General features: G+C 37.1%; 1 protein-coding gene across 1 annotated transcript in view; it reads left to right on the top strand.

Annotated features, from left to right (window-relative positions):
- Positions 1-26927, top strand: part of LOC149257090 (flavodoxin family protein / radical SAM domain-containing protein) — a 186153-nt gene that overhangs the window by 57615 nt on the left and 101611 nt on the right. Inside the window, exon 2 of the mRNA XM_089413616.1 lies at positions 6759-6874. Coding sequence (XP_089269742.1) covers positions 6759-6874 — 116 coding nt within the window. The remainder of the gene's footprint in view (positions 1-6758; positions 6875-26927) is intronic.

Genomic DNA, 26927 nt, shown 5'->3' with positions numbered 1-26927 from the left:
GACACCAGGGCATTAAACATCTCCTTAGATATGGTTTTTTTTGTAACATGCAGAATCAAATGATCCTTAATAGCTTCAAGGATCACCCCTTGTGCATTTATGTCCTTATCCCACGTTGTCTGCACTGCAAGGTCTACTACTGCTGGGGTTACCACTGTTGGGCTTTGCATGCTCCCTAAGGTCTGAGTTGGAACTGGAGGATGGTTGGACATGACTTGCCACTAGTATTGGTCCTTCAAGATCACTGAGATTCTTGCGTTCTATTGCAAGAAATTCAAAACCCCATGAAATCGATCCTCAACTTTCCCACTGGTTACTGACATGGTTGTCCTGAGCTTTGTCTCTCAAGCTCTCTGAAGTGATCTGGAAAACAATAGATATGCTTTTCTCTTCGAGCAATTGCTTTGATACCATGTTAAATTTTCCTAAAACTAGCCATCTAAGCAAACAAATCATATATAGTTACTCACTAGAATTATTAACTCTTACATGCAGCAGAAAACGAGAAAAACAATCACACACAATGTACAATTATTTCCGTTCTTCTAGATCAGTTCATCATTCAAATATCTTAGAACCTACAAGAGTTCCCTTATAGGGAAAATGGCTCTGAGGAATTAACAATCCAACAACGATCCTGGAAAATTCCAGTTTGCACAGAAATTGAGGCAGATCTGCACCACATGTGTGGCCTGCTTTGCGAACCATATGGCTGTATGGAATCTGTACGACCTGCTCTGTTGGGTTGTACGACTGCTCTTCCTTGATGCTGGCTGGCTGCCTTCTCCTTGTTGAACTACTGCTGAAACTCCTCGCCAATGGCTAAAAATCAGATCTCTGATTTTTCCTTCACTCATGTGACTTGTGAAATGAGTGTTCTCTGTGTATCTTTGTTCTATGCCATCTCTGTCTTTTATAACTATGACATGAGCCAAAAACCTAATCTTCAATGGATAATATCTAACCATGAGATCAATGACTCTCTTTTAATTAAATCATTAAGTGAACCACTTTAGTCACTTTATTAATTAAAAGTCACGTTAATAAAAAAACGTCACTTAATTAATACAATTAAACTTCTGGAAAAAACATAAGATACATTTAATGACGATTTCCCAAAGTAGACACCCTCATGGAAATACCTGTCTGAGCTACAAACACTAACAAATTTCATATCCCTTTTAGAATTCAATGGACATAACAGTTTCAGAATTTCAGGATTGGTAGGATTATAATGTTTCCATTGGATTGCATAATGTTGAATTTGCATGGGATGAATTGTTATTGTTGGGATTTTATCATTATTATTATTATTATTATTTATAACTTTAAAGATAGGGACTCTTGAAATTTGGGCAACTTTGGGATGAATTTCCCCAAGGAAACCCCAAAGGGAAACCCAATTACCCCAAAGAAGCCCATCTTGCCCTAGAAGGAAGAAGTCAACTTTGTTGAAGGAAAAATTTATTATTAATATATTTGGCTCTTTATTTAATGTGACACAAAATACTTGGGCAAGCAAATCATTTCTAGCATCAAAATGTTAATTCATAAATAGATTTGTAATTAAGTCGGCTTCATAATAAGAGAGAAAATATTATTTATATAAGTCGGCTCCTTTCTTTATGGCACCCCTCTATGACCATTGATTGCATATATATTAGACCCTTCTTGAACAATTTCTTTTTGACAAGAGAGTTTATTCATGCGATCTCTGGAATCTCATGTACCCTTCCTCTGTAGTTCATTTGAAGATATTTTGTGGCTCGGATCACATAGCAATGGCTCACATATTTCTTTGTGGCTCGTGCTATTTTCTCTATGACTCGCATCACCATCTCTGCGGCTCGCACAATATATTTATGTAACTCGCTAGACATTCCTGTGGCTCGCTTTTATCAACAGAGACCACATATTTATCTCAGAGGCTCGATATATATACACAGTGGCTCACAATTGACTATTGGTTCATTGACTTCCATTTGAGGGTCATATTTTATATTTGAGGCATCACATCACTGAAGCGTTGTATATAATCACTAAGGCATCACATCACTGAAGCTTCACATACATCACTAAGGCATCACATACATATCTACGACATCACATCATCGCTATGGTTCATATTAACAAGTGATAACATCAGATCATTGCTATGTTTCGTATTAACAAGTGACGACATCACATCATCGTTATGTGTCCTGGTCTCAAGTCCTGTAACTTGCATTTGGTTTGCATGGCACACTCACATTTTATAGTTGCTCGATCTCATGTCCTATAATTCGCATCTGGTTTGTATGGCTTGCTCGCACAGTGGTTCACACTCAGACAGTGGTTAGCACTCTCTAACAGTAACTCATATATCTCTGTGTGGAATCACTTCTACACTCTGTGTGTGGTTTGTATTTGGTTCGCATTCTACAGTTCTCTCTATGTTATATATACTTGTGGAAACCCTCACAGTACCTCCGTATGGCAGCGATATATGACACTCACCTTCATGACTGAAGGATATTTGGTAAAGTATCTTTCAGTGAAAATGATATGCGATAACTTGATCTATATGTGTATGGAAATGAACTATGATATGACATGATGGTGGCTTGAAGGCATGGCAGTGACCCTTGTTATAGAGAACAATAACCTTAACTATGATAGTAAGCCTTGTTGATGACTGACAGTGGCAGTAACAGTAACATTGCTATTATGATATATGATGACAATGACCATGCTCCATGAAGGCAGTATGATATATGGTGACAGTAAGATATATGAAGACAGTGACCATGTTTACATGTTGACAGTAACCTTTGATGGTAGTATATCTTTGATGATAACACTTGACAATGATGACCTCTGATAATGATGTCACTGATTTCTATAACATAAATGTTACTTCTTGTATGGCAGCAGCTCTCCAGGGATCAGATCGTTCAGTTCACAAATGTAGTTGTGAACTAACTTGGGTTGGCCTTAAGAGGCCTGATACGATTGATGTATCTCATTCTCATTGTACTTTGTATCTCAGCTGAACAATTTATGAATATCTAATAGAAGAAAAATCTGGTTGGGTTTTCCCCCTTGTGGGGTTTTTCCCTGGTCTTTGACCTAAATCCTGGTGTCTCTATTGTGTATGCTTTTCTTTTGTTGTTCCTTACTGTTCCGCTGCATTGTTGATGTTATTGTTCTCTCTACATAATTGCTAATAATGTTATGATGTTATGGGGTGAATGTAATATGTAAATGCTGACAAATTTGAAAATGCAATTATCTACAACAGAGAACATCTTAGCCCTAAAAATGAATAGACTCCTATGCTATGGACCCCAACAACCCCTTGCTTCCCTTGAATTCCCCTAAAATTTGAGGGTGATCCCACACATCCCCCTTGTGTGTCTCCTGCTCCTCCGTCCCGGGAACTTGGTGGAAAATAGGGATCACCTCTCACTCTGCCCATTTTTTACAATCTTGACTGCCAATTCAACATGTTGCAAAGTGTATGACATGAACTCTGTTGAACACTACGTGTCAACTACCCTTAGCAGTACACCCCCCTTTTCTTCGCAAAAGGGATAGCGCTTGATTGATGTGTCCGTGCCATTCGACAGTCATCGTCGACCTTATCATATTATGTTGTAAACCCAGTCTGCATGTGTGAATTGTAAATAATCTCAGCAGAGCTGAGTCATGTATGAAAATTGCCTAGGTGGACCTAATTTTCTAGTGATAATCTACGTTCCGAAAGGTTTTTTGTTTCCCCGATCCATGATCGACAGAGTTTTCCTTCAGTGTAACCCCAAAGCTGGAATGAATTTTGTCATTAGAATCTTAGGAGAATCCTAGTGCGTTGATCTGCTAGATTATAGTTGTGTCGCAGAACTAGGTGGTCTATGAGGGTTTATGTCAAATGGATTTTCCCTCTTGAGATGTAAAATTGTAAAAGTCATGATGTAAAGTGTCTTGAGGGTTAGAAAATGTTTTAATCCCCTCATAAGTTCTAAGTCCTAGGTCCTAGGTGATTTTTCCAAAGGCTAAGTTCGAGGATTCATTTAAAAATAAAAAAATAAAAATTGAAAAAATAAAAAAATAAAAGATATAAATAATTAAAAAAATTTAAAAATATATAATAAATAAATAAATAAAAATAATAATAAAATTTAAAATTTTTAAAAAAATAATAAAATAATAATAAGTCAAATTTTTGAGTAAATAAATGTAGAATTTCAACTTTTAATATATTAAAATGCATTTAAAAATTCGACGGATGAGATTAAAAGATATCTTGATCCTCATCGACGGTCGAGATCATTTTGACATGGATCACTCGAATTAGCCGTTGGGAATTTTTCCTTTAAATAGGGTGCTAGGAGTCATTTGAGATCATTCGATTTGTGAGTCTTGTGCTGAAGAAAGCTATCTTGTAAACTTTTTCTGGTGCAAATAAAGAAAGACTTTGGGGTTGAAATCTTGCTGGTGTTACTCTCCTGAAGTGTTGTGAGCTGTTTTATTTTCTGCATAATTTTATTTTCAGCCATTAGTAATAGCTTGATGTAGAGTATTGTTGAACACAGGTATCTTGTTCACTTATTAGGGTTTGAATGGTAATAGTATTTCTGAAATAATGGCAGGTATCTCCATTGCATCTGGAATCTAGTACTGTTTTTTCCCTCTTTATTGATGGTTGAAGTGAGTTGTGCAGGAAACCCTTATTGAGAAAATCAGTGGGCATTTGGGGAAGTTCTCGGTTGAACCAACCAAGTCCCGCAAAGCACTCTCTTGTAGAGCCCAGCCAATTTTGATTCTGGGTTTATCATTTAGAGTTTATTTTTGAGTTGCATGAGAGTTTTTCTAAAGCATCTTATAGTAAATCTGAAATTCTGAAAATATTATTATGGAATATTGACAAATTTGGTTGTTTAAGAGTCGAAAAGCTGTAATCATTTAGCTGGTTCCTAAGTTTTTTTAAGGTTTCATTATTGTATATTTTGATTCTGGGCATTTTGCTTTTATCATTGCAGGTACAGATCTTAAAATTTTTCTGGGGTTTTCATTAAACAAATCTGAAGCAGGGTGATTTAAGATTTACTAGAGAATTTGGAGGGTTTTCTAGTCCCTTTTTTTTGTTTGGTTGTTGTTTTTCTGCTGCTGCTTGGAGTCTTCAGTTTTTGGATAAATTTCGAAATTTAAAAAAAAAAGGTGTTCACTATCCAAACCCTCACGCAGCTGCACGTTGTTTTTCATTTTTCTATGCTGCTCCCTGACAGGTCTGTGTAACTCCTCATCGCAGCTATCTGCAACTGTAAAACCCGCAAACAAATTGCGCTGCCTTCACGTCGTCCCATCTCATCCTCCTGCGTATCTGCTGCTATCCTCAGTCTTCACGCCTGCCATCCATCCATATCTGCAACACGCCTAGGCAGCTCCACGCTGCAGTCACCACGTCTAACCTGTTGCCACAATCACATTTTCCTCCACGCAGTTTCAAATCTTGTTACCTGTCCAAAAAGAAAAGGGGAAACGCGTGATCTCTTTCTGTTGTTGCCGTCAAAATTTGCAGCGTCCAAGGAGCAGCACCCTCATGCAGTTTAGTCTTATTTAATTTTAATATCATTTCATTTTTGACTTTTAAAAAAATAAATAAAAAAGGGGTTATAAAAAGCATAAAAAAAAGTTCCTTTACTTTCTATAGATTAGGTTAGTTTTAGATTAAATTTTATTTTTTATTTTTTATTTTTTAGGTTTTGTTTCAGTTTGAGTTTAAAATTAAAAATAAAAAATCATAAAAAATATAAAAATAAAAAATCATAAAAACTATAAAATTATAAAAAGCATAAAGAGTTTCTTTTCTTTTAGTTTAGATTTTGATTAAATTTAGTTTAGATTAAATTTTGTTTAAAGTAAAAAAAAGAAAAAAAAAAAGAAAAAAAGAAAAAGAAAAAGATAAAAGGTTTCTTTTAATTTAGTTTAGATTTTAGTATTATTTAGATTTTTGATTTAAAGTTTCATTTAGTCTTTAGTCTTGTTTTATTTGAAAAATATAAAAATATTTTGGAAATTTTTTGCCAGTTTCAGTCTTGGCTCAGGGATTTGTTATGTTTGCAATATATCTTTTCTGTTGAGGCTAAAATTTTGATGTGGGAATAATATTTATCATTTCTTTATATGGTTAAACATGCTTAAATGTTCATTTGAAGATTAACTACATGAATGTGATCTCTGGTTAGCATTTTACGTGGTTGTTTAAAGCATTTTATCTTTCGAAATTTTAATTGCTGGAGTATCATTAAGCCATTGAGCATTTATTGATTATCTCACATTTGGTAAAAGTTAAACTTTGTTTGAGTTGTTTGATAGTAAACGATTGTTAATGAGTCCATATTTCTATAGCATTTGTTAAATAATTGTTTAATCTTTTATTTCATAAGGCACTGGTCTATTAGCTTAATAAAATCAATTGAGTGCTTGTTTCTTCTAGTGTCTCCCAACCCAACTGGTCCACAGTTGGTCATCCATTATCCCATAGGGTCTACCCCCCTTAGCCGGGAGATAGGGTTAAACTGAGAGATCGGGGATCAGGGTGACAGCGCCCGGTCTGAGCGTTGTCGTGACAATCTGTGCGACAACAAACTCTTAAACAAGAGTAAATGCTACAAATACAAATCACATTTTAGACAATTTTTGAAAATTAGTAAAATTAAGCTATCTATATACCAAGATAATAATACTGATAACTTTCTTGTGCGTTATTGTGTCTGCAGGGATACAAAATAATAGGGTCTCACAGTGGAGTAAAGTTATGTAGATGGACCAAGGCACAACTACGTGGGCGAGGTGGTTGTTACAAGCACTCATTCTATGGCATTGAGAGTCATCGGTAATTGTTTTTATTGTAACCCACTATAATAATAAGCAATCTTGAAGAAAGAAACTTAGGTTTTAAAATAAATTTGAAATAAAGAAGCTAGAAATAGATGGTCTGCTAATAAATGCGTATGAAAATAGTGCCAATAAGATTCAAAATATGTATTGTAGTAAAAATGTTGTCAAAATAAAGATTCCAAAAAAACTCAGAATCAGTTTTATTAAGTTGAAGAATACTCTTCAGGATGCAGGTGCAGTTTGAACAGTGCTAGACTTATCATGAGATAGTTAATCAGTGCCTGCTGTGACTTAATCATATGCTGATAGAAAAGAAGTTTGTTGTCTTGGCATTAAAATTCCTTGAAACGAATGAGTTCTAAAATGAGTGTTTGATATATAATTTGTTAATGTTTTTGGAGAAATCCATGATAGTTACTGCACCTATATTTTGTATGCACAAGATGTACAAGGGCACTCTGATACACCAGAGATGTGAATTCTGATTGTAACATCTAATTGTGTGTTTTGTTATGGAAATGACATTTCAAAGTGCATGTTTATGTCACCTGGATTTCTCAGGTAATGAAATTTAAAAAATTGGCTATTATTTTCCGAAGTAAAAACAAAGAGTATAGGACTGGTAATATTTTTTGTATCTAATCGTATGTCTTGTGATGGGAATGGCATTACAAAGGGCAATTTTGTAATACCTGGACTGCATTGGTAATGGTACTTAAAATTTTGGATATTGTTTTACATAGTAAAAACAAAAACAGAGTTTAGGACTGGTAAAATCTTTATATTTATTCAATCTATTTCTTGGGTAAAATTTATTTTAGGAGAAATATGTGTTTGATGCACATATTTATGTGCAAAATAAAAATGTTTGGAGATATTTCATGTAGTATTTTTCACGCTAAATCAAGCTATGCATTCATCTTATGAGGTTAGAGAAATTAGCGAGTTAATGTTGTGTTCATATTTGTTTGTAAAGTAACTTAATTTTATTTTTTATTAAGATCATAAAGTGATTGAAGGGTCCAGTGCCTTAAGCATTAGGAGCATTCCTTCAGCTAAGCAGTCACAAGGATAGGGGAGCTATTCTGTCAAAATTACCTACACCTGGTCTTTAACCGTTGGCAAATGAATTTTATTAAGTGGGAGGGACATCCTTTTGAAATCAGCCATTTGCTTCAGAAGTTGCTGTGAAGCCAAGGGGAGGGCATTATCCTATATTCTGAACAGGATTCTTCATAGTTTGATAAGACTTGCATGATGCTCAAAGAAAAAGTCAGACCTCTTTAAACAATCTTTGATTCATACGTCATTTAATATGGATCTATGTAGTTGCTACATTGCTTTGTTGAAACTCTGGAATGGGGAAGACAAAGTTTGGGACCTATGGGCTACTTTGGGTCAGATCCTGAAAGCCACACTGATGGACTAGAACTGAAGATCCTCTGGTTTGGGGTGTTAAACGTGGAATTTGGGGTCTATGAGATCAAGAACAGTTGTTATTAGAGGTTCTCACTACATTGTACTGGTCAAGAGGGTCTTAAATATGGAATTTGGGGTCTGTGACCCAGCAGGCAGTTATGGAGGTTCTCACTACATTCTACAGGTTGAGAGCTTTCCTGTGGATCATTTGCCTCAAACAGAATCTGCATGTGTAAGCTATTCCCTTGGCAGGGTAACAATCCAATTATTCCCCAAAGGCCATGTGGAAGCTATGCTAACTCACCACCATTCACTCATTGCACCGAGAGGCGCTCTACAACCCAGTATAGGGGAGCTGTGTAGGTGTAATGTGAAAGTATTTAAACATTCATGCATGTTGGCTCAATATGTTGAATTCATAAGACATAAAGAATTTGTAAACATTTACATGTCAGCCAAATTAAATGACAGTAAAAGGTAAAAAATAGTATAAAACCTAGTATGGGGAGATGTTGTAGTGTCCCCTTAAAGTTAAAAGTAATAAAATTCAATTTGTTATGTTGTAATTTTTTTTATTAATAAAATTACAGAAGTAATAAAATTCAATTTGTTATATTGTAATTTTTTTTATTAATAAAATTACAAATAACTCTTTAGATAAAAGAAATCCATAATATGCATATCACATTAAAAATATATAACATATAAGTAGTAGCTATAATTCATTTTACCTTATAAATTGAAATAATGACTTTGTAACCATATTTAAATTTAATTAATAAGCACATAAAAGCTTTATTACTTACAATATCAGAATATTTTTAACCATGGATATTCACACCCACTTAACCGTAGAGGCCAATACCTTGTAAATAGGCTTTGTTACAATACCATGGGCCAATACCTTGTAAATAGGCTTTGTTACAATACCATGGGCCAATACCATGGCTCATCAATACCGCATGCCCAAAACCATCTTTCATTTCACAATCGAAATATTTTATAATTACTTTTGAGATATAAATAAGCCCTCTATCACATTAAAATATATAAGATATAAATAATAGCTATAAATCAATATCTATTTTACCATATAAATTAAAATAATAATTTTGTAAGCATATTTAAATTTCATTAATAAGCATATAAAAACTTAATATACAAGATTTTTAACCATAGATATTCACCCCCACTTTACCATGGATATGATTAACTTTTTTTTCCAGTGGAAAAAACTGTAACTTTTTATTAAAGAATGAAAAGTTACAATTGCAGATGCATGATGCATTTCCATAAGCTGCCCAATGGGCTCCAGTGCCATGGCACCCGACGCAACGTTATATGACTAACGTGCAAAGAATGATGAGAAGAATTTAGAGAGAGAGAGAGGAAGAGAAATGAAAGCAAGAAAAACTGAATATACACGCTTCACGTTTTTCTTCCTTTTTTCTTTTCGACCTTGCGCCACTCTCCTTGGGTGGGCTCAATCGAGGCTATGACTAACTGTGTTTTAGCTTTCTGCAAGCCTGATTCCTTGTCTGAATCTGATGTGTCTGAATGGTGGTGCCGTTTTATCCCTCCCATATTCTGGTCATCGTTTATCCTCTCTGCCTGATTTGGATGAAACTGTGGAGCCTTGTTGTCTGATATGTTTTCCTTCTGATTCCCTGTTTCAACTTCCTCTATGATGGTATCATCCTCTTCTGCTTCTGATTCTTCGTCTTCTGATATCGAAGAGGCTTTCTTTTCCGAGGCTCTCTTCTTTACGACATCATCTATATTCTGCCATCCTTTGGGCTTCCTTTGTTGTGGCTTGCTCTTGTTGAGGCTTTTGCATGCATTGAACAGATGACCTGTTTGTTGACATCCCCTGCATCTAAAAGCTGTATTCTCATAGTCCAAAGATTGTTTCCACTGTGAATTGTTGAAGTTCAGAATGATGCTTTCAGGTAATCCTTGGCTAAGATCTACCTCGACACATATTCTAGCAAAAGTAAAGATTCCCTTTATGTGTCTCTCTGTATCAATCTTTAACGTTCTTCCAAGGGTATTCCCTATAACTAATAAGGCCTTGGAGTGCCAAAAATGTATAGGAAGATTATGCAGCCTTACCCATACTGGCATCCTTGATACCACCATAGTGTTGGCGTCAAACTCCGGGAACCATGGGGTAACAAACAGTCCCGCACTGCCTCAGAACCATGGCCCTTCATTGAGAATTTTTTCCTTTTCTTCTTCTATGAGGAAAGTTACTATGAAGAAACCCTTAGAGCATAGGTGAATTTGGCAGTTTTTTGTCCAGACCGTGTGGATCCATTGGTATAATGCATCGGTTCTAGGCCAAAAGCCGTTAAATCTACAAATAACAACATTTTTTTGTAGATCTGAGAATATGTACTTTACCTCTGGTAAATCCAGAGAGATGGAGGGACTCTCTGGCACTTGATCCACGATATACTGCCCTGGAGGTACATTAGCAGCTGTAGATTCTTTCCCCTTTGGAGGTTCTTTCCCTTTGGCTGCATCGCGATAGGTACCTGTAGGTTTTGAGGTAGCTCCCTTAGATCCACCTCGCAATCGGTGGTTGAGGATAATAGTTGAGTCCTTTGCAACCCTGTAATGTTGGAGTGTGTGTTGATCCTGCAAGCATAGCCCTGAAAATAATAGAATTTGTAGTGCAACTGGAATTCCCAGTTTGTCCTGGATCTCTTTTTTTAACTCCAAAACACTCATCCGTTCCCAGATCTGCACACAAACATGTCTGCCTTCTGTTGATCTGATAAAGATTTGCTTCAGATCCGCTGTGTCTGCCTTGATCAAGTCCCGTTTTACGGATTTGAGTTCTGGATCTGGCGGACTTCCATTTAGCTTCTGCCTTGATCTGGCTAGATCTGATAGATCCTCCCCGGGTCTACAATGTTTGGCCCGATCTGATGAGCCGTTTCCCAGATCGGGGCTCCTGTTGAGGCGATCTCTCATTTGCACGACGTAGTCTGCGGGCCCTCTGTTAAAACGATGCGCATGTCCTCTGCTCGTATCATGTAGATCCGGCCTGGATCTGCGAGGATGGGGCCATGCCAACGAGTGAAGACGCGAATCTGCCTTATGCCATCCCCTGTGTTTGCATGCAGTAAGCGCCTGAATAGATATTCGCCTGACGCACAATAGACTAGCCGATCTCTTGAAAAACAGGCCGATCTCTAACTGTTTCCAGCCCCCTGGATAGATTCTGGGCCCCAGGACAAAAAATGTCTGCAGATCTCTGGCCTCGGTCGACTTTGCTTTGTTCTTTGGACGAGGGATGAATGCTGTGTTGAGGAGGTCCGATTCTTCCAAGGCATTGGGCCGCTTGATCAGGCCGTCACCGCGTACCAGCTCCGTTCTCAGAAGATCGATCCTGTGAGGGGCGAGGACTGCATCCTTCCCTCCCACGCCGCCTCCGACAACCGCAAGGACAAGGGTTTCCTCCCCTGCGCAGAAAAGAATCTCAGCGTTTGCCATCGCTCTCCGCTCCAGCTTTGTTTTCACTTATGTCTTCATGGATATGATTAACTTGGAAATAGACTCTATTTCAATACCAAGGGCCAATACCATGATTCATCAATACCACATGCCCAAAAATATTTCTCATGTTTCACAATCAAAATATTTTAAATTAAAAAAAAAATTTAATTTTATTACATTTTTGCACCAAGAGACACTCTCTAATTCAGTATGGAAGAGATGTTGTAATGTCTTGTTATGTTATCTAAACATTTTGACTCTGTCAAATTACTTAAAAATAAAAAAATAAAATTATTAATTAAAACATTTTGACTTAGTGAAATTACATAAACATAAAAATAAAAATAAAAATTAAATTAAAAAAATAGAATAAAATGAAAAAATAAAATTATTAATTATTAATAATTAAACCAATCAAGATCCTTCTTAACTCTAGATCTATCAAGCTCCAAGAGGGATCAAATCTCTCGAGGTGCAAACTTTTCCTCAAGTTTTGCGTTCAAAAAAGAGGTTTGCACCTCGAGAGATATGATCCCTCTCGACGCTACATAGATTTGGAGTTAAGATCGATCTAGGTGGTGTAGGGTTAGTAATGCAAAGGGAATTTACTAGAGAATTCTAGCAACATTGTGAAATTCCAAACCTTGACCCTAGTGACCAAGGAAGGGTGTTAAAACACTAGCTGAAAGGTGGAAAGGGGGCTGGACTTTTTGTTTTGCAATTTGATATTTCATAACAATAATTAGTAGTAGAGACTCGAGAGATGGTAAAGTGGTGGAGAAAGAGCATTATGTAGGGGATTATGTGTTGGAGATACTAAGAGGGGGAGGGGGTGAATCAGTGTTTCTTAGCAATTAGCACTTTGTTAATATTTTTTCAGAGTATAGTTAATCTTCAATTAATATTTTTACTCAATAAAAACAGTGAACAATAATGCAAAATATAGAGACAATAGGAACAATATTTTTAGGTGGAAAAACCCCTCCTGGTCAAAAACCACCAAACACTTTTTTAATAAATTCTTTAATTTTTAACCCCAACTGAAATGAAAGTTACAACTTCCTAGAATTCTAGAAAAACATTATTTTCCAGCTCCCACCGGAAGGACGCCCCAATGCCTTTGTTTAATCAATAGTCAACTGAAAGGATGCCCCAATACCCAAGTGAGCCACAACTCGCCCTAGCACCACCCTAAAGTATTTATAAGCCCTTACCTATAGGTGACCTCATCCACCTCCATAGCACCACGCTACCACCCTATAAAGGCAAGAATAGATAAAAGATGTGGATTCTCGTACCAAGGATAATGATCCACGTTACAATAATTTTCAATAAATGATAGACAATACTAGGACCATACCTTTTATCCCGACGGATTTTGACAATAAAACTAACTCTTCCCAGCACTGCCTTATATAACTCCAGGCAATTTGACTCTTTTACCAATATGGGCTCTCGTACCAGAGATAATGGCCCAGTTACAATGATTTGACTCTTGATTTTGAGAATGCTTCACAATACATGGGATAATTGTTGAAGATGTGACTATGGCTGCTCTGTCTTCAAGAATTTTCCTTGTTGCAAGGTTCCCTTCAAGAGATGATGATTGTCACTGTAGGTTCCTATATGTCCTTGAGTCTTCTTCTACCTGCATTCAAACTTTCCCAAACGAAACCCAATCCCAAAAGGAAAACAAAAGTTACCCTTCAACTCATCTTTGCTTGCATTACACATGTAAGTACATAAAAGTAAATGTACAAATTAAATGATTACAATGCGTACCTGAAATGTGTTTGTGTTTTGAGTGTGCCCCTTTTGTTGTTGGCTTATTGCAACAACTGACAGACTTTGAACACAAGCCTAGACTCTACTTAAACATACCCAACCTTGACACAGAACCATATTTTATACAGACTATACAAGAGATGCATATTGACTTAGACATACATAGGACAAAACTTACCTTAGCTGGACACAGCTCTAGTTAAAGTTATGACAAGGCAGTTATGCAAAACTCAAGACTAGCCTAATACATGGTACACGGTACAGTGCAGTCAACAGTTATTAAAGTACATTATTAACACACAGGAAGGGAATTTGAATTATACAAACCTGTATTGACAAACTCATGTAACCAAAGAGTAACTGTATTGCACTAAAAATAACAATGATTTGAATTTGCAGTTACGTACCTCAGGTCCTGAAGAAATTAGCAACACTTGTGTACCTTTTCTTGTTGCGCTGTTCTGAACTTATTCATCTTCTTGCTACTGATCCGAGTTTTGTCTTGAATTTAGTTATCTATACAAACTTATGGTTATCTTAGAACAAACCTTAGGAAGATGTATTTATGTTAAGTGGCCCTCGCTCTAACTTGGAGTTGATCGGCGCTAAACAACCCTTAGAAACATCTCAAACATATGAGAAAAACTTAAAAGCTCTACTTTCCTTGCAGTCCTTGATGCTTTGAATCTGTGATAACGACCTTCCAAACCTCACCCTCAATCACTCAGATACCTACGTTAGAAGCTCCTTAGAGTGGTCAAAAATATTTCAGAAAGTCTCTTCCTTTATTGATCGTTCAAGCTTACCTTAAGTGGTGATAATGGTTTGTTTTTATAGACAAACAATGGTCTCTATGGATGACTCTTAAGGTTTAGGAAGGGGCTTCATGAAGAACGTTGGGTTCATTAGACTTCTAATAATATGTGGCTTGTAATTTGAGAAAAAGGAAAGGTCATTGGCCTTAAGGGAAAAAATCTTGTTCCACATAGTAAAGCTAAAGGATACACTCTAATTTTTTTTAAATAATCATATCATTTTTATAAAAATATTAACTAACCATTACTAACCATTTAAAATTTGAAATCAATGATTAGCTTAGTGCATATGATCCTATCAAGGTTGTGAAGTCAATGATTGGGTTACTACCTTTGGTTCTTGAAGATATTTAACTTATACACAATGAGATTGCGGTGTGAATCACTGTCATATATTGACAATTGTAGGTGAATAAATGATAAAGTGTCATGTCACTGCCCCTTGGGGGTTTAGCCCACAAAACTGGGTCTTCAACCTCAACCTCAATTTTCTCTCAAACCAGGAGGAACCACGAGGCGTACCATATATCCACAGAAACATCTCTTCGAGGAGAATCTAATAAGGTTGGTTAGGAGACAAGAAACCATGATTTTTGATGCCAAATTTGCTGACAAAGATCGGGGTAGCTCTAGGTGTTGCTTGGGTTGACATCAATGACAACCACCTATCAACAATCTCCCCCTTTGGCATTGATGGCAACACAAGTACTCCCCTTGCAATCATAACTCCCCCTGACATCAAGCTTCTCTCCTTCCTCACGCTTTCTCTCCCCCTTTGACATCAATGGCAAAGGGTAACTCCCCCTGACAACCTACCTCTCTTGCGGACCTGTAATCTGCCTCAACTCCCCCTATCTACTTAAAGAGATAAAGAAATGGTCTATTGAGGACTTGGGAGGATCCCAAGTTTTTGGCAAAGATACTCAAATGTCTCACGTGACAATGGTTTGGTAAAGATATCAATGATTTGTTCTTTTGTCCCAATGTATTCAACTTTGATGTTCTTCTCGACAACCTGTTCTCTAACAAAGTGGTACTTGATCGGAATGTGTTTTATTTTTGAATGCATCACAAGATTCTTGGAGATACTTATGGCGTTGGTGTTATCGCAGAAGATTGGAATGGGCTCATCAAACTTAACTTGAAGATCTTGCAAGGTTTGTTTCATCCAGAGGACTTGTGTACAACAAGTAGCTGCTGCTATGTATTCTGCTTCTGCTATGGATAAGGAGATTGAAGATTGCTTCTTGCTCAACCACGAAACAAGACAACCACCTAGATAGAAGGTTGCTCCACTGGTGCTCTTACGATCATCAACACTTCCTGCCCAATCAACATCTGTATAAGTTGCAATAGTTAACTCATTTCCTTTAGGATACCATAGTCCATATTCTGTTGTTCCCTTGAGATATCAAAAGATTCTTTTCACAACAATGACATGAGATTCTTTTGGTGCTGCTTGGAATCGTGCTACCTGTCCGACTGCTTGCATTACATTTGGCCTAGAAGCTATTACATACAGAAGACTACCAATCATAGATCTATACATCCTTTGATCCACATCTTTGGATGAGTCATCAATGCTCAACTTGCAACCTGTCACCATTGGGGTGAGAACTGGCTTGCAATCTTCCATCTGAAATCTCTTCAACATTTCCTTAATATATTTGGTTTGACAGATAAATATTCCTTTGTCTTGCTGAGATATTTGAAGTCCCAAAAAGCATGTCAACTCATCAAGTAGTGACATCTCGAACTCACTTTACATATTTGCTGCAAACTTCTTACTTAATCTGTCATCATTACTTCCAAAGATTATATCATCAACATACACTTCAATAATCGTCAAACTATCGTGTTCAATACTTACAGAAAGGTTGTTATCCACACTTCCCTTCTTAAATCCTTGTTGTTGCAAATACTTGTCAAGACGAGCATACCATGCTCTAGGTGCCTGTTTGAGACCATACAACACCTTCTTTAACCTGCAAACATAATCTTTCTTGTCAGTGAGCAAAAATCCCTCAAGTTGTTCTATATATACTTCTTCTATTTAGAAATGTTGATTTCACGTCCATTTGATAAATTTTGATCTTTCTTGAACATGCATAAGCCAAGAACATCTTGATAGCTTCCATTCTAGCAATGGGAGCAAATGTTTCTTCAAAATCAATTCCTTCAACCTGTGCATATCCTTTGCAAACCAACCTTGCCTTGTTCTTGGTAACCTATCCATCCTCATTTAACTTGTTCTTGAAAACCCATTTTGTCCCAATGACATTTTTATCTTTTGGTTGTGGGACCAATTCCCAAGTGTCATTCTTCTCAATTTGATCCAATTCTTCATTCATAGCAGCTACCCAATGTTCATCTTGACTGGCTTCTTCAAAATTGTTTGGCTCAAATGTAGCTAAGAGAGCAAGATGGGCTTGTTGTGGTGCACAAAGCTGTCGATTTCTTCTAGTTCCTATTCCTTCATTGAGATCCCCAATGATCTGATTTGATGGATGATTCTTTTGATACCATTCTTTGGGGGCCTTTGGGGGTGCTTCTTGTTCAACCTGTTGTTCATCTCTTATCTCTTCCTAGTTGGTAGTTGTTTCCTTATTCGATTGTGCTTGCTCTAAGATTTCTTCTTTGACCTTTTCTAGTTTTGACTTGTGTATCTTTGATTTGCTTGAAGAGGAGCTTTCCTCATAATCTTCATTAAATGTTACATTGATGCTTTCAACTATTCATGTAAGTCTTTGATTGATCCAAATGGATCCAAGAAACACTCTCTCTGTCTTCAAAAACTCAAAAATCATGCCAAAGACCAAAGAAAATCGCACAAGGAAGCCTTTCAAAACACTATCGGGAGGCAAAAAAAACCCGTGAAATCAGTGAAGAAACAGAGTATCGGAGGCAGAACAAAGTAATGCACAGTAGCCATCAGATCTGGCCGATCAATGGTCCAGATCTGAGTGGCGGATCGCAATCGGCGGTGGCCTTCGGCGGGTATCGACAGAATCCACATAAGACTTGCGACGACGATTGGCGGAGACCTCATAGGAGATGCGATAGTGACTGGCGGGGTCAACGAGGACCGTCGATCAAGCGCACAGATCGATGACCCACGTTGCATCGCCAAATCGCAATCGGCAAAATACAAAGGAGCGGGGTTTATGTATATATGCATATATGCGATCCGATGGACCGGACCCGATAATATTATAAGCCATATTGTATGGATCTTGAGATCTGTCAAACACCATTTTTAATGTATTTTCGCAGTTTCGTTTGTTAAACAAAATGCAAAGGAGAAAGCACCGATGCGATAAGCCGGACCTGAAAGGGTACCTTAAGGCTATTATATATAGTTTCAAGTCCGGAGGAAAGCCATTTCTAATGCATTTTCACAATTTTTAATATATTTACGAAACACAAAGGGACAGAGCCATTGCGATAAGCGACAACAACCAATAGGCGGACCCGATGGAAGAATAGGGTGGATTTAAGGACTTTTGAAGTCCGATACATTGAGTTTTGGCAGATTTTCTTAGTTTAAAATACATTTCACTGTGTTTAATAGAGCGCGGCTGTTTCAGGAGTTGCAGAGGCCCGAGGCACTCTTACGTTACAGAATAGGTGGCCACCTCCTCTCTATGTGTTAAGCAATGATTGTATAACGCTGGAAGAGGGATTCGAAGCGGACAGAGGCCGGGGAGACCGAGAGATGAGAATCTGAAATGAACAGGCAACGCAGCTTTGGCTTTAAAGCCACAGACAAAGAGTGCAGCAAAGGGGGCAGTATTGCAGGCAAATGCTGAGACAGAGTTAGGACAGAGACAAAGAGCATTGAGGGAGTCTGTGTACTCAGAGAAAACTTGAGATGTTCAAGTAAAGCTCTTGTTATTGTATTCTGTTGTGTGTGAGGCTCAAATTGAGCTCACTGTTGTAAAAAGAACTCTGTTTGAAGACATAATAGAGAGGCCACCATTGAAGGCTGGACCAAGAGATGTAGCCCAGGAGTATTGGGTGAACTCCTAGTTAAATTTGTTGTGTTATGTGTTGTCTATTATGTTTTGTTTACTTCTTCGTTGTCTGTGCATTTCACAATCTTATCGATCCATTGCATAAAATGACATACACAAATCCATGCACATAAGTATGTAATACCTTATTATTGTTTTAGATCTCTTTTTCAGATCACTGATTGTAACATTTATAAGCTTTTCTTTTGTGTGAATAACCAACAAAGATACCTTGGTCTACTCAAGATTCAAACTTTCTTGTTTTATGATCTTCTCTTTTAATGTAACATTTGCTTCCAAATACCCTAAAATATTTGACATTTGTTGGTCTTCCTTTCCATAGTTCGTATGGAGTCATATCACAATTGTTTCTAAGCAAACTTCTATTCAAAATAAATAAAACTGTATCAACTGCTTGAACCCAAAATTTGTCATCTAATTTTGAATCATTTAGCATTGTTCTGGCCATTTCTTGTACAGTTCTATTCTTCCTTTCAACAACTCCATTTTGTTGCGGTGTTCTGGCTGTTGAGAATTGCCTTTTTATTCCATTTTCTTCACAAAAATGTTGAAATGCTTTGGAGGTAAATTCGCCGCTGTTATCAGTTCCCAAAAATTTAATCTTTAAATCACTTTCATTCTCAACCATTTCCTTGAAACATTCGAATGCCTCATACGTTTTCTTCAAGAAACCAACAACCGTCATCCTGGTATAATCATCTATCATTAGCATAAAATATAATTCACCATTCAATCCTTTAGTCCTCATTGGTCCACATAGATTAGTATGTATTAATTCCAATGGTTGTGATGTGAAGTGTTCTTTTGTCTTGAATTCAACTTTTGTCTGCTTTCCATGCCGACAATGTTCACATACAACGTTGGTTGGTTTTGAAATCAATGGCATCTCTCTCACAACTTCCTTTTTGCTAATTCTAACAAGGTTGTCAAAGTTTATATGTCCCATTCGTCTATGCCATAGCCAACTCTCATCTTCTTTTGCCAAGAAACATCCTTTAACGACCTCATCCAAGGTGTATATGTCATTTGGAGCTCTACTTGTAGTAGCCACAAGTTGACCATATTTTTCTTTTCTTATTTCACATTTCTTTGAGTCGAATAACATTGTATGTCCTTGATCACACATTTGACCTACACTTAGCAGATTGTGATTCATATTTTCAACAAGAAGCACATCTTTTGCTATAGCATCCTTGCTTCCAAGTTTGACAATGCCTGTTCTTATAACATTTGAAGATCTGTCATTTCCAAAACATACCATTCTATCTTTTCCTTCTTTGAAAGATATAAATTTATTCCTGTCTCTAGTCATATGTGTTGAACAACCGCTATCGACGTACCAAACATTTCTTTTACTTTGAGCCTTTAGGGCAAGAGCACACCTTTCATCTTTCTTCTTCCAAACTTGTTCATTCCGATTCTGTTGTGATTCCTTTGGGGGGCTGCAAATCTGCAATCTTTAGCCAAATGTCCAAAATTGTTGCATTTATGGCATTCTACTTCATTTCTTAGATAGTCAAATCTGTTGTAACTTTGCCTGAAGTTTGCTTGCGAATTTCTGGAATAACCATTCCTAAAGGGTCTTCCAAAGTTGCTTTCGTTCCAACCATAAGTACGACAATCTATAGCTTTATGTCCAAACTTTCTACATGAATAACAAAAGCCATGAAAGACGGATTGATACCTAGGAGAAAACCTTCTTCGTGGAATCGTTTTCCAAGAGCCTTCTTGCATATCTTGACTTTTGGGTTCGCTTGGGAAACTTCCTTGCTTGATAGATCCTTTAATAGTTTCTGTATAGGTTTTTTGTCCATTTGCATTTTCTTTCATAGAGGAGCTTGAACCCTTTTCAAATGTTTCTTTGTAGCCTAGACCAGTCTTATCACTATATGACCTTTGGTTGCTAATGAGCTCATCCAAGGTTTTAGAGCTATTTGCAAATTTTGCAGAACATTTCCCCTTTTTGCTTCCTTTCGTAGAGAGACTATTTGGGCTTCTAGTTCTTCCCTTGCCTTGTTGCTTTCTTTTAACTCATTCTTGAGTGATTCTTCAATTCTTTTGGCTTCTTCTAACTTTACTTTGAGGTTGATGATTTCTTCTTCATTCCTTTTGTTGAGATTCTTGGCGTGTTCTTTTACCTCCTTCAATTTGGCTTCCAGAGAATTAACATTTTTCCTTTCTGCTTTGAGTTCTTTTATAACTCTGACAACTTTGTTTTGAAATTCGATTTCAATCATTTCTTCTTCTTCATCTTCTTCTTTGTCAGGTGCTTCCATCTTGTTATGCTTAGCCATAAATAATACTCTTTCTTTGTTTTCTTCGTCGCTACCACTTTCTCCTTAAGATGTGGAACTATTTTCCTTAGAGAGGAAGTTTTTCTTAAATCCTTTATTTCCTTTCGTAAATGCTTTATTCTTATGAGGGCACATAGCAGTAAAATGACCAATCTCACCACAGTCAAAACATACTAATGAAAGTTTGCCTTTGTACTTACCTATTTCTCTTTTCATTTTCCTTGTAATGTATGCAAATTATTCATCTGAAAGTTCTTCCTGTTCTTCTCCCTCTTTCCAACAACTAGATCTAGGTTTGGATGCATGTTTGCCCTTCTTGATATTCTTGGATGCTGTAAATGCTGTTTCTATTGAGAAATCTAGGGCATAGCAATTAGGTGATTTCTCTTCTAATGATAATTGCTTGTGAATGCTTTTTACTTCTTTAGATTAGGATCTTCACAGAACACCCTCAATATTGTTTCTCTCGGAACATACCCCACTCGGGTTCTCAAGATGTGTTCCACCAAGACTATTCTTATCTTGGATTCCCCGTCCTTAAAGAATATCGATCCTCTACGACTACTCTTATCTTGGATGCCCCAACACATCCTCAAAGAGCATAGGATGCTAGATGTTTACCCAATCTTCCATTTTGTCTTCCCAAGTGAAGACAAGAATGATGTGTCTACCTCTCCCTCTTAATTAGGGAGCACATACCTATTCCAATAAAGGAATGTACTCTCCTACGGAAGGAATGTACCGAAGCTCCCTCTCGGCTTAGGAATTTCTCTTCTAAGTTTCTACCAAGTAAGAAACTTGTTTCCAGGCTCCTTTTTAATTAGGGACCCACAACAACTCCTCAGGTGGAGATGATGGGACTCAACTGCTTGAAGAACTCCTCCTCACGATGTCATGAACTTCTTTTCGTTATTTAGGAGTCTCCATGTTTGGGACTTTTACATAGGGCACAGACCATCCATCACTTTCATCCATGAGTTAGTCATGTCATCATTGGAAAGTGATCCATTAGTTCATATCTGGCCTTCCTTCATGCTGTGTTTCCTTAAGGATCTTTCATCCTACTACATGGGCATCGATGGTGGAAGATATCCATAGATCGTCCCTCGGCAACCTTGCATAAACCCATCCAGAGATTTGTTCAAAAATAAAGAAATGAATATTAAATCAAAATTACCTTTGTGATGGCCTTCCATCATGACATCTTCTAGTTTGCATCAACATCCTGCATACATGTCGACACATCTCCCAAAGATATATATATTGTCAAGGGTCTCCATCAGAGTCTTCATATCTTTCATGGAGATATTCTAGTCAAATCTTCTTGGTTTTTGGATGTTGATTCCCTTTTCGATGGTTGCATATCTCACGATCTTGCCCTTCCTTTCTTCACAGATTCCATTCCCAAGAATTTCCAATCAAAATAACTCCCGTTGTTGTCAACCACCTCATATTACATATGAGGACATATTCTGTTGATTTTATCTAGATAATGTGTTACTCTTTTTCCTACATCCTTTCAAAGGAAAAGATCCTTTTCTTTTTATCATGCTCTTGTTGACCGCTACGTGTCAACTACCCATAGCAGTACACCCCCTTTTTCGCAAAAGGGATAGCGCTTGAGCGACATGTCCGTGTCATTCGACAGTCATCATCAACCTAATCATGTTATGTTGTAAACCCAGTCTGCATGTGTGAATTGTAAATAATTTTAGTAGAGTTGAGTCATGTATGTAAATTGCCTAGGTGGACCTAATTTTCTAGTGATAATCTACGTTCCGGAAGGTTTTTTGTCTCACCGATCCATGATCAACAGAGTTTTCCTTTAGCCTAACCCCAAAGCCGGAATGGATTTTGTCATTAGAATCTTAGGGGAATCCTAGTGTACTTGGTCGAGTCTATGTAAATGATTTGCTAGATTATAGTTGTGTTGCAGAACTGGGTGGTCTATGAGGGTCTTTGTCAAATGGGTTTTCCCCCTTGAGATTTAAAATTGTAAAAGTCATGATGTAAAGTGTCTTGAGGGTTAGAAAATGTTTTAATCCCCTCATAAGTCCCAAGTCCTAGGTCCTAGGTGATTTTTCCAAAGGCTAAGTTCGAGGATAAAAAAAAAATAAAAATAAAAATTGATAACTAAAAAATTAAAATAATAAATAAAAAAAAATTTAGAAAAAATAAATTAAATAAAAATTTGAAAAATAAAATAAAATAATAAAATAATAATAAGTCAAATTTTGAGTAAATAAATGCAAAATTTTAATTATTTAATATATTAAAATGCATTTAAAAATTCGACGGATGAGATTAAAAGAAATCTTGATCCTCATCGACGGTCGAGATTAGTTTGACATGGATCACTCGAATTAGCCGTTGGGAATTTTTCCTTTAAATAGGGTGCAAGAGGTCATTTGAGATTTGATCTGAGAGTATGGTGCTAAAGAAAGCTCTCTTGTAGTCATTTTTTGTGAAATAAAGAAAGACTTTGGGGTTAAAAATCTTGCTGGTGTTACTCTTCTGGAAATGCTGTAAGATCTTTTATTTTGCTGCATAATTTTATTTTCAGCCATTGATAGTAGCTTGATGAAGATTGATCTAGGCATAGGTATCTTGTCTGATCTCTGGGGTTTGAATGACAGTTTAATTTCTGAAATATAATGGCAGGTATCTCCATTTGATCTGAATTTCATTGTTGTTTTCTCCCTCTATGTTAATGGTTGATTTAAGCTGTGCAGGATATCTTTAGTTTTGAATTTACTGGGCATTAGGGGTAGTTCTCGGCTGAACCTATTGTATATCTAACCCAAGAATATTATAGATCAGATATGAAATAGCTCTGATCTATAATATTCTTGGGTTAGATATACAACAAGTGGTATCAGAGCACTTTCTTGGGCAAACCGTGGAATTTTTTTTTTTAATTTTTGCAGGGATTTTTGGGTGGCGAAATTGCAGATCAGGTCTGTACGTTTTGGTGCCAGATCTGTAGAATCTGTATTCCTTGTGAAAAAATACCCAAATTCAAAAAAAAAAATCAGTTGAATCGGAGTATGGATGAAGGAGATATCGCTGATCTAAAAATCAGTGGGGTTGCAGACAATTTTCAGGGCAGCGAGTTTTGCGGCGCAGATCTAGAATTCCTGGTGCAAGATCTGCAAGATCTAATTGTAGATCTGGAATCTTTGTGAAAAAACACATGATTTCAAAAAAAAAATCAGTCGAATCGGAGTCCGGATGAGGGAGATATCGCTGATTTAAAATCAGCTCTTTTTGCAGAAATTTTGGGTGACGCCGGGAGAGTAGCAGCGCAGATCTGAAATTCTAGTGTCTGAATCAAGATTTCTATCACATGGGCAGATGCAGAATGGTTGTTCCATTTCTAAAAACAGGTTATAATAAAGATTCTGAGCAATATTGACTAAACTGTGGCCACTTTAAATTTTCGCCAAGTGAGGAATTTTTCTCAAACCCTCTTCATGGAGATACTAGATTTTACAGGGAAAGATGATGGTCCTACTATTGAAGAATTCATACAAAGATCCAAGTCTACACATGGGAAATATTGGAGGATTCCAATAATATGTAATATGAGAGATGAGGCTAAAAATTGGTGGTTATCACTTGACCACCAGCAGGTGACCAAACTTTCAGATGCAGAATATGAAAAAGTCCTTCTGGACAAATGGTCTCGGGCTAGAAAAAAGGAGAATAAGACACATAAAGGGTTAATTGCTACGGGTGTCTCCTTATTGCAGGTTCATGGATTGATTCAGAAGGAGAAAATCATTGTGTCTATAAATCCGAGTTGCAAGCAAAATCTCATAAATGTCAATTTGGCAAAAAAATTGCAAGTCCCAGCAAAACAAATTGCACATACACAGGATGATGATAAGGATGTTCAAATCTATAAGGATTTGAAGCTTTCTATGGATAAGTATGTGTTTCATGGTGATTTTTATGCTTCAGAGATGGATAATATCGATGTTGTTTTGGGATATCCTTGGATGGAATCTGTGGGTACTATCAATATTAATGTGCAGAAGAAATTCTTGAAGCTATGGTATAAAAAGAAGAAAATTACATTACAGGATATTTCCATCCATAAACAGGTAGAGTCCACGGAGGTTGACGCACAAGATGTTACAGGGACTGACATATCAGATGATGAGCAGTTGATGGTCGACAATCAAACACAAACAGAGGCTGAAGCAGAAAAGGTTACAGGTGCTGATACATCTGAGGACGATTCAGTGGTTGAAGTCATATTGAAAAAGAAGACACCACAAGAGGCACCACAGCAAGGTGAAGTAAAGAAAAAGCCATCGCGGGTTAAAACTTTAACATATCATCACCCACATCACCCAGCAAGACAACAATCAAGATGGCAACCAATTAGCCACATGGGCAACAAACCTCGCAGGACAGATCGAGAGGAACAAAGATCCACCTACTACACATCCACATAGAAGAGCTACCGCAGTCAACTTCCATCTCAAGCGAGCGAGGCACCAGCGAGATTGAGGGTTCACCTTTCTCTTGGATGGCTAGATGCACGTGCATGGTATCAGTGGACTACTCTTTTGAGTAGATCTTATTATTTATGTTCTTCCCATGTTTCGGGGACGAAACATGTTTAGGGGGGTGGAATGTTATGTACCTAGGGGGGATAATATGGGGTACCAAGGGAGGTACCCAAGGTAATAATGTAATAATGGGATGGGCCATAGTAATAAATAAGGTGGTTAACCCATGTCATGTAAGGGACCACAAGTAATTAATAATAATGTAATGGGCCCATGGTATTAGTTGATGGTATGAGGAAACCATGGTAATGATGCATGGTATTGTATGTATGAGGCCTATATAGAGGCTAGAGACTCCACATGGAGGGATATGAAGATGAAGAAAAGGATTATTGTATGAACAGGCATATGACTTGTGGAGTGTTCTCCTTCCTTAAGGAGTGAATGTATGGTGTTGCCCTACCTTAAGGGTTTGATAATAAAGAAGCATTTATCTATATTTTATCTTGTTATTATTGGGTATATTTGTTATTTCTCATATATTCCGGGTTAGATCTACAACAAGAACATCCCTAAAGGATAGATCTTTATCCCTAAAATCTTTTAGCTAATTAAATTCCCTCATATCCTTTAAATAAAAAGATATTTACAAAAATCCTCACCTTCTCCTATTTTATGCAAATTAATTAATAAAATATTAAAAATCATCACACCCCCTTTTAACATATTTACAAAATAAAAAAAACCCTTGATGCTCCTGCATCAGACTCCCCATGTAAGAAAATTCATGACCACCTGGTCATAAGTCTGGATATCTCCTCCTGGATCCCAAATTTTATTTTGTAATCTTCCCATGCTTGTCGATTGCTTCACTGCTGTTGTTATCTGCTGTTGTCTTCCAGGTTTCCATATTTTGTGCTGTAGAGCTCCACTTGCTCTGCTCTTGCAATCTTTCACTGTCATTCTCTTGTTGTCGCTCCTTTTCTTTCTTTCGGCTGTCTTTCTCTGGGATGTTTTTGTCATTAACCTCCTTATCAACTCAATTTCTCTGTCCAGTATATCCTCTGTCTGCTGATTGTTTCCATCTCTTGATTGCTGAACTCTCATTCTTACTTGTTCTTCACTTGTTTTGATCACCTTTTCTGCTGCTGCTACTATAAATGTTGCCTCACATGTTGCTCTAGCTGTCACTATGAATGTTGCGGCCTCCCTAACTTCCTGTCCCTCTGCAACATTCCTTTGCTCCTCATCTGCAATTTCTTTTATGACAACTGCTTTGTCATCCTTCTTATCGTGGACATTCATCCTCTGTTCTTCCAATTTCCTCCTTTGAAAGTCCAATTCTCTATATAACTCAATGATTTTACTTGGAGTGGACTTCGGAAACTTTACACGATCTTCCATTTCCTCATTTGTTATTGTCTCATTATCACATGGTCTTTCTTCTGCTAAATCTTCTTTAACATCCTTCAGTAGATGTTCTTCCTCTTCTTCCAAACCTGCAATCACACACAAATCATTAGTTTTAAAATCACAAGACCTTACGGTCTTATTTGATGCTTTAGTCATCAAGTCTTCGGGCTGCTTTGAATCATTCATATGATTCAACTCCTCTAGCTCTTCATCACTTTCAAAAAGTAATGGTCCACTCTCTGGGTAACATATCGAAACTTCAAC

The sequence above is a fragment of the Pinus tabuliformis genome, chromosome 6 (genome assembly GCF_031772625.1).
Source record: "Pinus tabuliformis cultivar Carrire ecotype Pingquan chromosome 6, CPIR1, whole genome shotgun sequence".
In the NCBI taxonomy this organism is placed as follows: Eukaryota; Viridiplantae; Streptophyta; class Pinopsida; order Pinales; family Pinaceae; genus Pinus; species Pinus tabuliformis.
The sequence above is the reverse complement of the archived record's forward strand: the minus strand, read 5'-3'. Positions and strand labels throughout refer to the sequence as shown.